Source organism: Rhinatrema bivittatum, chromosome 1 (assembly GCF_901001135.1).
Source record: "Rhinatrema bivittatum chromosome 1, aRhiBiv1.1, whole genome shotgun sequence".
Lineage (NCBI taxonomy): Eukaryota > Metazoa > Chordata > Amphibia > Gymnophiona > Rhinatrematidae > Rhinatrema > Rhinatrema bivittatum.
Window position 1 is genome coordinate 486,552,978 of NC_042615.1, and position 14,948 is coordinate 486,567,925.

General features: G+C 48.2%; 1 protein-coding gene across 8 annotated transcripts in view; it reads left to right on the forward strand.

Annotated features, from left to right (window-relative positions):
- Positions 1–14,948, forward strand: part of PHF8 (PHD finger protein 8) — a 288,114-nt gene that overhangs the window by 256,031 nt on the left and 17,135 nt on the right. For all 8 annotated transcript variants that reach the window (XM_029607918.1, XM_029607922.1, XM_029607902.1 and 5 more), the window contains 2 exons: positions 4,238–4,347; positions 10,409–10,676. In XM_029607918.1, coding sequence (XP_029463778.1) covers positions 4,238–4,347; positions 10,409–10,676 — 378 coding nt within the window. The remainder of the gene's footprint in view (positions 1–4,237; positions 4,348–10,408; positions 10,677–14,948) is intronic.

Consider the following 14,948-nt stretch of genomic DNA (forward strand, 5'->3'; position numbering starts at 1 on the left):
TTAAAAAAAAAAAAAAAGTTAAAAAAGTGGTTGTACCAACAGGCATTTGGAGGAAGAAGCAGTGTTTAGCAGTAGAAGTGTTATATTCCTAAATTGTTTTAGTTTGTGTTAATATAATATGAATTGTTTTATTAGATTTTATTGTTAGATAATTTTCTTTTTTTTATTGTATCTTTGGATTTTATTAGGTTTTTATACATTGTTTTTATTAATTTGAATTTATTTTGATACTACTTGTAAATTGCTTTGACCTTTGGAATAGCGATTGAGAAATACTGTAAAATAAATAAATAGTGATTGGTGATATAGTCACGTCAACATTTCTTAGCTTATGGTGGCTAACAAATGCAAGTTTAATTTGCTGGAGCAAGGAGCACTTTTAATAACTCTAAACAATTTTAGGAATTGGGTGGCCAACAAAATTATCATGTGGTAATATTCTACTTAAACAATCAAAAAGAAACTGTTCCATTCTGCTTTGCTAGGAGACTGTTGGGGTATAGATAGGGACCTTCATTTTTTGTTTTTATTGTTCTTTATTTTTCCTGGGAATTTATCAGGGTTTATTGTGACCAGAAGGAAAACAGGAGAAAATCAGTTAAAAAAGACTCACTATTTTTCCGTTTTATATATATATATATATATATGAGTTTTTTGGTGGACAGGACAATAAAACAACATTAATGGATTCTCTTATCCGCCCACCTAACAGCATCTCCTTCTGGCAAGCCCCTTTCTGTCTCCTCCCACCTCACAAAAAATCTCTCTCTTCCCCCCCCCCCCAACAGCCACCTTTCTGCTCTGCAACAGTGCACTTCTGTTTTTATGCAAGGCCAGGGAGCCTGTCGAGAAGTGCTTCTGGTGGACAGGGCCTACTTCAAATGCATTCTGGGTACCAGACAGCAGGCACTTTGCTTTTGGGGGGGGGTGTGAGAAGGTAAGACTTGAAACACAGCATGGGTGGCACTGGAGGGTGAGCATTTTTACTGGTGGAGGGTGGGATTTGAAACACAGCAGGCGCTTTAGCCCACATTGGCTTCCAGCAGTGGCTGAAGGTCTTGAAACGATGCATCTGCAGCTCTGGAGCAGTTTTTTCATCAGCCTAAAACTAGGGTGAATATCAGTTTAAACTAATTGTCACCTTCGGGGGAACATCAGGGAATTTATGGGTGAAAATCGGTTTAAACTAAAAATGAAGGACCCGAGGAATAGAACTGAGCCATTTCTTATGGGATGAATCTAAGAGCCACATACATGGAGGGAAGAGAACATTTTGGGAAATAGTTATCTAGATCCCCCTGAATTGCCTGTAGCAAACAGGATCTTGGGCATGTCTGAGGTAGCATGTTTGTAAGAGTTTTGAACAGGAAGGTACCAGACTTCTGCTCCAGGAGGAGATCAAGAGATGGTCTAGCTGTAGACACCTTCTCCCTTCACTGGGAATGGGTTTTCTGTACATGTATCTTCCTGTACCTCTGGTGGATAAAATCTTAATTAAATTCAAAGACCAGGGAATCGGGATCCTCTGGGTTCCACCCCATTTAAGGTGACTCGGGTACATCCCAGCAGTCTGGACTGATCCTGGTACGTACCGGGAAAGGAAAATTAGTTTCTTACCTGATAATTTTCGTCCCTGTAGTAGCTAGGATCAGTCCAGACGCCCGCCCAAGTCTGTCTGTTACTGGAGAGTCCGCTCGTATTTCTTTCTGTTCCGTTGTCTCCTTACAGTTCCTGCCGCTGCAGAATATCGGAATACGTGTTGATGCGTAGTTTCAGGCAAGTTATACAGGGTTTTCTATTTTCAAATAGGGAGTCAGGTTTGTGTTTTCAGAGCAATATATCTACTTGATCTAGTCATTGGTTGTGTTAAGAGTTTACTATTCAGCAGGAGTGGATGATTATATGTTTTATTCTGCTTTGATATTCTTTATAATGAGGGATCGCAGGTGGCACACCAGTATATCTAGGGGATGCTTTTCAGCTTTTCTCTGACTCCATCTGCTGGAGGGGAGGCATAACCCAGCAGTATGGACTGATCCTAGGTACTACAGGAACAAAAATTATCAGGTAAGAAACTAATTTTCCTTTTAATGTGTACATTACCCCTATATGTAAAGCCTTCTCAGAATTGGATGTGGAATACCACATTTTTGCTGATATACAGTTTTATATTCAGATTGATAATTCAATTGAGGAAGCACTGGAAAAAATTAAGACTATCCTCTATTTTTAAAACAATGGCTAACAAATAATAAGCTAACCTTGAACATGAAAAAGGCGGAAATTATATTTCTTGCTAGAAGCTTAGAGATTAGACTTCCTCCTAGTCTAGATATAAATGGAACTCTTGTTCCAATTGTAAACCAAACATAGAATCTGAGAGTTTTAATGGACTCAACACTATCATTACATCCTCATATCGGTTGGTTGGTATGAATCGCAAATTATGAATTACATCTAATACGGAAGATGCATCCTTATATAGATGATGATAATCTGAAAACAGTAATTCATTCATTCATTATGACACCAGTTGATTATTATAGCATATTATTTCATAGTTTACCACTGACTACATTGAAAGCATTACAATATGTGCAGAATTCTACAGCGCGTGTAATTACTGGAACTCTGAGCCAACATATCTTTCCGATCTTAAAACTATTGCACTGGTTGCCAGTAGTTTGGTGCTTTAAGTTCAGGGTTTTAGTCTTTGTTTTTAAAGGCATAAATGGATTGGTGTCTTTCAATGCAGATTTAAAATTGTACTGACCTTTTAGAACATTGCGATTGGCTTCACATTTTTTATTAGAGGTACCTTCCTTTAAGTTAGACAGATTGGATGAATTCTATGAGGGTTATTCTTTGTACAAAGCCCTCTCCAGTAGACATCGTTACCAGTAGAGATTTAGAAAGAAGCTTCTTTTGCTAGATTTTGGAAGTTGACTAAAAACATTTTGTTTAACCAAATAATGACATCTAGATGGTAATGACAAGTTTAGTATAGATGACTTGAATGTAATTTGATTAATTAAATGAGTAGGTTCAGGGTTCCTTTGTTTAAATATTTTAGTTTGGTTTTATTTTTTTTATTTTGTTGTATTGTGATTTTTAAAATATTATATGTATATTGTGTATGTACTATTGTAAACCACTTAGAGGTATAAGTGGTATATAAATATTGTAAATAAATAACAGGTGTTCTCTGAAGATGGCATTTAACCAATCTCATAAATCCACCCTCTCTCCCTTCAGAGTTTTTCCCAGTCAAAACTATTATATGGAACTGGGGGATCTTCTGCACATGAGCAAAGAAAATCTTTTCACTTTTCCAGAGAACTTTGAATGATTCTTTGTGTGTGATGCTGATCAGTCAGGTGACCTACTTGTTCTACTGATGAACTATCTTCCGAGAACACCTATCACAAGTAAACAGCTTTGCTTTATCAACAGCTAATCTATCTCCTTTCAGATCTAGTGAACTTTCAAATTTTTAAGGGTTCATTTTCATGAAAGGAGTCTCCACCCTTTAGGCAGAGAAAGCCTTTGCCTCAGTGGAAGAGAGACATAAGGCAGACGCAAGGTGCTTTCTAGAGTCTTCAAAAGATATTACAGGGTAGATAGATGGGCACCAGCAATTGTGGCCTTTGAAAGAGAAGTTCTCCAGGCTGCTATGCTATGTCCTTTGGTGCTGACTGTTGGGGAATATAATAGAGTAGGAATTTTCCTTCCTGTTAATTATTTTTTTTAATTTGCTACAATAATCAGGACCAACTCACTGATATTGCAATGCAGGAGGATATTTCAGTTTCAGCAGGGCAAGAGCCCAGAGTAATTACTATTGACAGGAGGCAGATCCTTAATATGACATGTCACTTCCTTCTTTTTAGCTGCTAGTCTCTCCAATACCCTAACTGCTAGTTATCATCAGTTTTGACTGTTGGAGCTAATAAAAAGGCAACTGATGGTAAGGAAACTTGCTATTCAGGGAGAAAGGACGATTTTTGAGTCACTGTGGTTGGATGCCCTTAGCACTGAATCCCATCAGGCTCTATGTATATTATAAGCAACATGGATGTGGTATCACATGATGAGCATTGTGCATATGATGGGGTGCAGGTTGTATAAACAGCAGTACATATGAAAGTACGTATTATATAGGTAGTAACATGAGAAACGAGACTTCTTGAAGTTTGGAAGCCAGGACACCGCTGACTGCCATTATTGTTTTTTCTAGCTCGGGTGACACCTTCACTTCCGAAGCAAGACCGTCCTGTGCGGGAAGGGACCCGTGTAGCATCCATTGAGACAGGTCTTGCTGCTGCTGCAGCAAAACTTGCTCAACAGGTTAGTGCAACAGGGACCTGCTCCCCCAACCTAGCCTGTCTGTAATAGAGATCCTTCACCTCTCTGACTAAACTGTGCATTCCCCTGTACGTACCAGGATCAGTCCAGACGGTGGGTTATGTTCCCCGTCCAGCAGATGTGGTCAGAACAAAACTTGAGAGGAGGCACTATATAAGCCCCCTCCCCTTGCCTCACTCTTCAGTATTCTTCTGACTCCAGCAGATGTGAGCAGGGGACTCTGCAGTCCCCAGTGCAGGAGATTAGGTTTTCTAGTTTTCTGCCTTCTTTTGGGTATTTTACATAGAGGGATCAAGTAAAGTAAAAAAAAAAAGAAGGGAAGAAACAGGAATAATATTTTGAAACAGTTAAGTTTCTGGGAAGACTCAGCAGGTTTTTGCCTGAAGGGACGTGAAGTGCTTGCTTCCAGGTCTGTACCTTGTTCCCCCCCCCCCCCCCGCCCCCCCACTTCTGGGCGCCTTTCTTCGGGTTTTGGGGGAGTGTTGGGGAATTTTTTTGTGTCAGATTTTTTCCTCAGGTTTACTCGTCGTAGTCTCTGAATTCGGGCCGGACCCGGGGTGCAAACTAGTGGTGCTAGTCACTCCCCCTCTCTCCTCCGCTATTTTACATTGTCTTCCACCGCTACCGACCCGCGGTCCGCGGAGCCTTCTCCCGGGACCGTCGGACGCCGGGAGGCCTCGTCCTTCGGCGCTTTTACTGGGTCGGGGGGGGGGGGGGGCGTGTGCCCGCGGCGTTACTGCAGTGCGAATTCGCGCGCCTTTTTTTCCTGTCAGCTCTCCTTCGCCGAACCTGCCATGCCGCGTTCCTCAGAATGTTCTGCCTGCGGCAGGCAGGGTGGTCAGCTCTCGCGAGAGGGGCTCTGCGACACCTGTCTTCACAATGGGGAAGGCACCGACCGACAGGGGGACGAGTCCGCGGGTCCTCGCAGTGAGGACCGCACATCTCGGAAGCGGCAGGCCCCGTTCCCGCTGAGCACAGGAACGGCGGCCATTTTGTTTTCGGGTACCAACGCAGGAGAGGAAGACGTGGAAGGCCCGACGCCGGTGTTGCCTTCCGGTTCAGCGCCATTCCCCGGCCCAGAGCCTGGCGGTCGGGAGGGGAAGGATCAGGATCGTTTCCCTCAGGGACCTCTGGAGTTTTCGCCCGAGTTTGTGCTTCTAATGCACCGGGCTTTCTTACAGTGTAGGGCTCAGCCCTCGGAGGCTTCTGGGGGGCTCCCTCCTCCCAAATTGGTGTGACTGGGATCGTCCCTGGAGGGGTCTTCTCCTCAGGGTAGGGCGTTACCTCACGCAGGAGATTCAGGGCCCTCCCGTATCCCGCTGGCCCCAGCAGGTGGACCCAGCAACCCTCCGGTAGGGGATCCGCCCCAGGATACAGAGGATGACCCCACGTTAGCTTCCCAGGTGGAGGGGGACGACCCAAGGGTCCTACGGATCTTTCAGTATGATGAGCTGGATGACCTAATTCCTCATATTCTCCAGGAAATGGATATCGATGCTCCCCCGGAGCCGGTGGTAGCCACTTCTCAGGGCAGGAAGGGGGATCCTCTGCTGGCGGGCCTTCGTCCTCTGTCGAAGGCGTTCCCAACTCATCCCACTTTTTTGCAACTGATTTCCAGGGAATGGGATTCACCGGAGGCCTCCCTCAAGGTCAGTAGAGCAATGAACAAACTTTATCCCCTGCCAGAAGATTTCTTGGAGCTCCTCAGGGTCCCTGCTGTGGATTCCGCAGTTTCGGTCGTGACAAAGAGCACTACCATCCCGGTCACGGGCGGCACGGCGCTCAAGGATCTCCAGGACAGGAAGTTGAAGGTTTATCTCAAAAGAATCTTCGAGGTTTCGGCGTTGGGTCTCCGAGTGGCCATCTGTAGTTCACTTGTGCAAAGAGCGGGACTCCGATGGGTACAACAATTGCTCACTTCCCAGGCCCTTCCGGAAGCAGAGGCCCAGCAGGCGGATCGGTTATAGAGTCCGTGCTTGCCTATGGGGCGGACGCCTTCTATGACCTCCTTCGGGTCCAGGCCCGATCAATGGTCGCTGCGGTCTCGGCTCGTCGGCTGCTGTGGCTGCAAAATTGGTCAGCGGATGCCTCGTCCAAAACACGCCTAGGCTCGCTTCCTTTTAAAGGTAAGTTCCTCTTTGGGGAGGACTTGGACCAGATCATCAAGTCTCTCAACGAGAATGCGATTTACAAGCTTCCGGAGGACAGGCCGCGGGCATCTAGATCCTTCAGCTCCACCAGGTATCGCTCCCATAGTCAGCGACGGTACCGTCCTCCCAGACAGCAGCAACAGCAGCACCAACAGTCTCGGACTTCATCCTTTCGTTCGCAAACCTGGAACCGGTCCTTTCGGGGCCGCAGGCCTGGCAAGGGCGGACAGCCCCAGAGTACTTCCTCGAAGCCCCAATGATGCCAGGCCGACCCGCGATCCAATTCCCAGGGTGGGGGTCGCATTGCCCGCTTCTACGGGGAATGGGCCCGAATCACGTCGGGTCAGTGGGTCCTGGATATCCTAAGACACGGCTACGCCTTGGATTTTGTCCGCCCGCCCAGGGACAGGTTTCTTTTCTCCCCATGCGGCTCCTTTCTCAAGAGACGAGCAGTCCGGCAAACCCTCGACCGTCTTCTCTCCTTGGGGGCGATTACCCCGGTATCTGCCGCCGAGCTCGGTCGGGGTCATTATTCCATTTACTTTGTGGTGCCCAAGAAGGAAGGCACTTTTCGGCCCATCCTGGACCTCAAGACTGTCAACCAGCACCTCCGGGTCCCACGCTTCCGCATGGAAACTCTGCATTCGGTACTGGCGGCGGTCCATCCAGGGGAATTCCTCGCTTCCTTGGATCTTACGGAAGCATACCTGCATATCCTGATCCACCAGGCACACCACCGCTATCTTCGTTTCAAGATTCTGGGACAGCATTTTCAGTTTCAAGCACTCCCGTTCGGCTTGGCGACAGCTCCACGGGTCTTTACGAAGATTATGGTCATTGTGGCCGCAGCCCTGCGCCAAGATGGGGTTCTGGTGCACCCTTACCTAGACGACTGGCTCATCCGGACGAAATCTCGAACCGAGGGGGTCCAAGCGGTCGGCAAGGTGGTGCGATTACTTTGGTCCCTAGGGTGGATCATCAACTTTACCAAGAGCAGTCTCTCTCCATCCCAGTCATTGAATTTTCTGGGAGCACGCTTCGATACCTAGGTGGGACAGGTGTTTCTAAGTGCGGACCGGGCACATGCCTTGTGCGAACAGATCCTCCGGTTCCTGACCAAATACCTACAGGTCCTGGGGTCCATGGCATCCACCATAGACCTAGTCCTGTGGGCGTTTGCGCATCTGCGTCCCCTTCAGTGGGCCTTGCTATCCGTTGGAAGCCGGTGTCGCGGGAATTTCAGGTGGTTCTTTCCAATACCGACAGCTGCAAGACTCAGCCTCCGCTGGTGGCTGGTCCCTCGCCACCTGGCGCGAGGGGTCTCTCTGGAAGTCCCAGACTGAGTGGTTGTCACTACGGATGCCAGCCTGGCCCGCTGGGGAGCGGTCTGCGGGGCGAGTTCCATTCAGGGCAGTTGGACAGCGGAACAGTCCCGGTGGCCCATCAACTGTCTGGAAACGAGAGCGGTACGCTTGGTGTTGCAGGGGTTTCTTCCCTTGGTCCGCCATCGGGCGGTCAGGGTCCTATCAGACAACGCGACCACGGTATCGTACATCAACCGTCAGGGGGGCACAAGGAGCCGTCACATCTCGCTGGAGGCGGACAGACTGATGCAGTGGGCGGAGGTCAACTTGAGTCGGCTGGCAGCCTCTCACATTGCGGGCGTGGACAATGTACAGGCGGACTTCTTAAGCCAACAGTGCTTAGATCCCGGAGAATGGGAGCTCTCGGAGGAAGCAATGAGTCTAATAGCCACCCAGTGGGGGACTCCTCATATGGACCTCATGGCCACGGCCGAAAACGCAAAGGCCCCTCGATTCTTCAGCCGACGAAGAGAACGCGGGGCTGAAGGGGTCGATGCCCTGGTTCTACCGTGGCCTCGGAAGATCTTGCTGTATGTCTTCCCTCCGTGGCCCCTGGTGGGGAAGGTACTCCGTCGCATAGAGAGCCATCCGGGCCCGGTCATTCTAGTGGCACCGGAATGGCCCCGACGGCCCTGGTTTGTGGACCTTCTTCATCTGGCGGTGGAGGGACCCCTGCGGCTCAATCATCTCTACCACCTCCTGCGACAGGGACCTATATTTTTCGAGCAGGCAGATCGCTTCTGTCTTGCGGCTTGGCTTTTGAGAGGTGCAAGTTGAGACGCCGTGGATACTCTGAGGGGGTGATTTCCACTCTTCTACGGGCACACAAGACGTCCACCTCTGTTACTTACGTGCGCGTCTGGAAAGTTTTCGAGGTTTGGTGCCAGGAGCGTACTATTCGTCCGGTCCGTGCCTCGGTGACGCAAGTTCTTTCCTTCTTGCAGGCCGGTCTGGATTTGGGGCTAGCCTATAATTCACTTAGGGTACAAGTTGCGGCGTTAGGGGCTTTCCTGCACAATGGGCAGGACTCAAGGCTGTCGGCTCACCCGGATATTGTACGTTTTCTACAGGGGGCTAGACACCTGAAGCCGCCTTTGAGACCGCCTTGTCCATCTTGGAATCACAACTTGGTACTCCATATACTGGGCGGGCCGCCTTTCGAGCCTCTTCGGTCGGCCTCTATCAAGGACCTCACCCTCAAGACAGTTTTTCTGGTGGCGATCAGTTCGGCGCGTCGTATCTCGGAGCTTCAGGTGTTGTCTTGTCGGGAGCCATATCTTCGCTTTACTGAGGAAGGAGTGTCTTTGCGCACGGTCCCGTCGTTCTTACCAAAGGTAGTCTCGGCATTCCATATCAACCAGTCTGTCGATTTGCCTTCCTTCGCTTCGACGAAACCCAGGGAACTCCGCAAGCTTGATGTCAGAAGGTGTCTCCTACAATACCTAGCGGTCACCAACGAGTTTCGTCTCTCGGACCACCTATTCGTACTCTGGTCGGGCCCTCGGAAGGGTCATCTGGCCTCCAAAACAACCGTTGCCCGTTTGCTCAAGGAGGCGATCACAGCCACATATCTTGGGGCCGGGAAGAATCCACCGATCTCTGTTCGGGCACATTCACTTCGGTCCCAGGCGACTTCCTGGGCGGAAAGTTCTTCAGTGTCTCTCCAGGAGATCTGCAGGGCAGCCACGTGGACGTCTCTCCACACCTTTGCGCGCCACTATCGTTTGGATGTCCGGGCGCCAGGTTTGGATTCCTTTGGGGATAGAGTCCTTCGAGCGGGGCTGTCGGTGGCCCACCCATAGTAAGGGAAGCTTTAGAACATCCCACCGTCTAGACAGATCCTGGTACGTACAGGGGAAAAGAAAATTATTCCTTACCTGCTAATTTTTGTTCCTGTAGTACCATGGATCAGTCCAGACGCCCTCCCTGTGTTTGGGGGGTTTCTCAGTTGGGATTGTTCGCCCCCGCTCGAAGGTCGGTCTGTCTGTCTGCTATTTCTCTCTGTACCCTGGGGCTCCAGGGCTAGTTATGGTTCACGGTTCTGTTGGCAAGTTCCCACTGGGGTAATGTTCAGCCATTTTCACTTTTTTGCCTTGTTTTGGGCATTTCGTTACTTGATCCCTCTGTCTCCTCTCTTATTGGCTTTGCTAGTCTAGTTTACTGAAGAGTGAGGCAAGGGGAGGGGGCTTATATAGTGCCTCCTCTCGAGTTTTGTTCTGACTCCATCTGCTGGACGGGGAACATAACCCACTGTCTGGACTGATCCATGGTACTACAGGAACAAAAAATAGCAGGTAAGGAATAATTTTCTTTTTTCCTGTCTGACTTGCCCCCCACTCCTGACTTCATCGTGCATTTTTGTTTGGAACATGGAGTCTTTCCTTCTCTGGCCTAGCTGTATTCTTTACTCTTTGATATCTAATTATCATCAGAAAGCCACCTCTCTTCATATTTGATAACACCCTACTTATTGACTGCTCCTCTGGCTTATGTTTGTCTGCTCTCCTGATATCCCATCTTTACTTGCAGGAACAGCACAAGTCCCAAAAGAGAAAGTATATGAAGAAGAAGCCAGCCTCACCAGAGCTTGATAAGTCCCCCGAGTGCATTGCTATTGGCACCATGGAACCCCGACAGGAGGCATTTGCTGGGAGCCTGGCAGACCATGAATACACAGCAGGGCCCAGCATATTTGGTATGGCACAGATCAACCGTGGCACAACACCTATGGCTCCTGGTGTCTTTTTGTCCCATCGTCGGTCATCATCTAGCTCATTGGGCAGCCAGTCAACACAAGGTAAATATTCTGCTTCATATGTTGATGGGAATGCTGTGGTCATGCACACAAATGCTCAACTCATTCAGAAGTTCTGATAGTGCTTATTGACAGTACATATAATATGGAGTCGCTCACCAGTTTCACATGTTGAATAGGCTTGCTCCAACATATATATACACACATCCACTTCAAAGCTGCAATCAATGGATTTGGATTTTAGATTTTAATTGCTCATCTCTCCAAACTCAATCTCAAGGTGAGTTATATTCAGGTACAGTAGGTATTTCTCACAGGGCAAGCAGGATGGTAGTCCTCACATGTGGGTGACATCATCAGGATGGAGCCCAATCACTGAACACTTTTGTCAAAGTTTCTAGAACTTTGACTGGCTCAGTGAGCATGCCTAGCATGCCACCAATCCTACATCCAGCAGGGGTCCCCCTTCAGTCTCTTTTTTTTTTTTCCATGCAGCAATAGCCTCGTGGATTCTGGAGCTCTGTGAGTTTACCTCACAATTTTTCCTCACGTAATTCAAAACTTTAAAGTAAAAAATGTGTCCCTATCCCAGGGTCCCCCACCGACCACTGACCTTCGTCGACGCCGATAGGTTTTTCCCGTCATTTTCGGTCTGATCCCGGCAGGGTTCTTTCATCGGTGCCTGACTGTCACCGACCACGCGCCCGTTTATTTTTCTAATATCATGGCTACCGGGTTCTGCAAGTGCCCAGAAAGCCCTAGAACCATGTCCATTACGGACCAGCACAACGTGTGCATTTTGTGTCTCGGACCTGTTCACGACGTGCAACAGTGTACTAGCTGTTCACAAATAACGCCAAAAGGCCGCAGGGCCTGCTTGGAAAAGATGGAACTCCTCTTTTTTTTTTCTTTTTTTTTAAAGTATCTCCATTGACTTCTGCTAAGCTGACATCGAGTCAGAAACCTGCGTCTTACGATTTGGTTTGTCTTAATATTGAGGGCTATTCAGCAACCCAATTGTGTGTATACATTTATTTTGTGCAACATGTAATACTATGGTGTCACCTGGATATTGACATTTATATTCTTGTTACTGTTGTATTTGACACTACTGTTTCATTGGCATGTCAAAAATTATAAATAAAAAAAAAAAAAAAAAAGAAACCTGCGTCTTCGAAGACTCTGTTGCCACTGAAATCTAAGCGACAGAAAGCTGCCGGTGACATGACTTCGCCTTCCTCTTCCTGGTCCAAGGCATCGACATCCTCTTCATCGATGCCGGAAAAGGAATGGACCGACCATCGAGAAAAGCATCGTCATCGCCATCGACGAAGTGTTTCCTCCGATGTCTGCATTGGAAGGCCATCGACATCGACGGAACCACCGGCCAAGAAGTCCCAAGGAGATGAGGTCCCATCCCCGTCTGGACTCAGGACACCAAGGCGTTCCCCACCAGTACCAGTGTTGGAAGCCGAGACTCCACTAACACAGGTGGACCCTCTGGCAACGCCCTCCGAGCCTCCACCCCCGATAGCTGTGCCACTGATGCCAGCTTCTCAGGCGGAATTGGACAGGATTGCCCAAGAGACAGTGCTCCAAGCTCTACAAGGATTCCAGTCTCACCGGCACCTGCCCCCAACCCGATACCTACCATGCTGGCTCCACTTCTTGACAGACTGGATTCATTACTCTGTGCTCTGCCATCGACGCCTTTTCCCGCCGTGCCATTAGCTCCTACAAAGCCACAGACACCGATGCCAATTCCATTGTCCTCAGATGAACCGAATCTACCAATGCCAGAGCCAACTCCAGGACCATCGGGTTCCTTGCCGCCTCAGCGTCCTTCAAAAACACTGATGCTATCGATGCCATCACCATCCTCTGTGCCCCCATCAATGCCACCTCGATTCCCAACGGTGCCACCTCCAGTTCCAGATGGATTTGGACCTATACATCAACCTGAGGGTCCGAGAGGTGCTGGTGATCAACCTTATAATCCCTGGGGAGATGATTCTACAGACTCTGATTCAGAAGAACTTCTCTCAGAGCCTTCACCCCCAGATGAACGCCATCGCTCCCCTCCTGAAGATTTGACATTTGCAAATTTCATTAAGGAAATGTCTGAGACCATTCCCTTTAATTTGCAAACAGAAGAGGATGCCAGACACAAAATGCTTGAAGTGTTGCAATTTGTCGATACACCTAAAGAGGTCATGGCAGTCCCAGTTCATGAAGTGCTTCTGGACTTGCTACACCATAACTGGGAACATCCTGGCACAGTTCCTCTGGTAAACAGGAAAGCTGATGCCATTTACCTAGTGCAGTCAGCCCTGGGGTTTCAAAAAACACAGCTGCCCCACCAGTCTGTGGTTGTGGAGTCTGCTCAAAAGAAGTCTAAAAGATCCAGGCCTCATTCTTCGGCACCTCCAAGTAAAGAGCAGAAATCGTTAGACGCCCTCGGACGAAGAGTCTTCCACGGATCAATGCTCATAGCACGCATAGCAGCATACCAGCTGTATATGACTTAATACTCCAGAAACCTCTGGAAGAGGGTCCAAGAGTATTCTGAATCTCTACCAGATGAATATCAAGAAGGGCTCAACAACATCTTCCTCAAAGGTCTTGATGCTGGCAAGCATGAGGTAAGGGCGGTATGTGATATCTTTGATACTGCCTTCAGGGTTTCTGCAGCAGGCATATGTGCCAGACGCTGGGCATGGTTCAAGTCCTCTGACTTATGACAAAGAGGTCCAAGACAGATTAGCGGACCTTCCATGTACCGGTGACAACTTATTTGGCACTAAAATCCAAGAAACAGTTGCACAATTAAAAGACCATCACGACAACTTGAGTCAGATGTCTGCTCTTCCTGCGGATTATCCATCCACCACTAAAAGATCTTACAGATGAAAGAATACCTACAAACTGAGAAGGTATTATCCACCACAATCTAAACCTCCTCAACAATCTAAACCTCCTCAAAGAGGTCAGGCTCGTCAGGTTAGAGCACCAAAAGCCCAACCAGCCCCACAGACAGGTCCAGCTTCGGGGTTTTGACTCTCTCATAGAGAGCAGCAGCCAATCCCTTCCTTACCATTCCAGTGGGAGGTCATTTGTGCCATTTTTCCAATCTCTGGCACACCATCACGACGGATCAATGGGTCCTAACTGTGGTCAATCAAGGATACCATCTAAATTTTCTCACTATGCCACCGAACGGGTTGCCCCATCCAGTCACAAATCCAAACATTCACTCCCCACTCCTCGAGGCAGAGCTCTCGACCCTTCTGCAATCGAGTGCTGTAGAAACCAGTACCTCGACAACAGTGGGGTCAAGGGTCCTACTCTCACTACTTCCTAATTCAAAAAATTCAGGAGGCATTCGACCAATATTGGACCTATGTGCCCTAAACAAATATCTCAAAAAGGAAAGGTTCAGAATGGTAACCTTGGATACCATGCTTCCACTACTACAACAGAAAGATTGGCTCTGCTCTCTAGACCTTCAGGAGGCTTACGCACACATTGCAATATACCCTCCTCATCGCAAATACCTCAGATTCACAGTAGGTCAACATCATTTTCAATACCGTGTACTACCATTTGGACTCTCATCAGCTCCGCGAGTATTCACAAAATGCCTGGCAGTTGTAGCAGCCCATTTGCAAAAAAACAATGTCCATGTCTATCCATACCTAGACAATTGGCTTATCAGGGCTCAGACTCCAAGGAGAGCACTTCAGTCACTCCTGTGCACTACCAGTCTACTCCAGTCACTGGGGTTTCTAATAAACTAATACCCAAGTCAAATCTGACTCCTTCACACACAATATCGTTCATAGGAGCAGATCTAGACACCATCCAGGCAAAAGCATTTCTCTCAGAGAACAGGACACGCACATTATCAACCATAGCCAAATCAGTGCAGTCTTGCCAAACCACTACAGCTTGTCATCTCTTGACCTTGCTGGGTCACATGGTGTCCACAGTTCATGTAACTCCCATGGCTCGACTGGCCTTGAGAGTGACGCAATGGACTTTAAAATCCCAGTTGTCAAGTCAAAAGATGTCTCACATTGTCCACGTCACCAACCACCTTCGTCTCTCCCTGGCTTGGTGGATACAATCTACTAATAGGACTACCTTTTCAACCTCCACAATCTCAAATCATATTAATGACAGATGCATCCACCCTGGGTTGGGGGGCCCATGTCAACAACCTCCAAACCCAGGGAATCTGGACAACGGCGGAAGCAAAGTATCAGTTAAACTTTCTGGAGCTCCGGGCAATTCGATATGCCCTCTTCGCCTGTC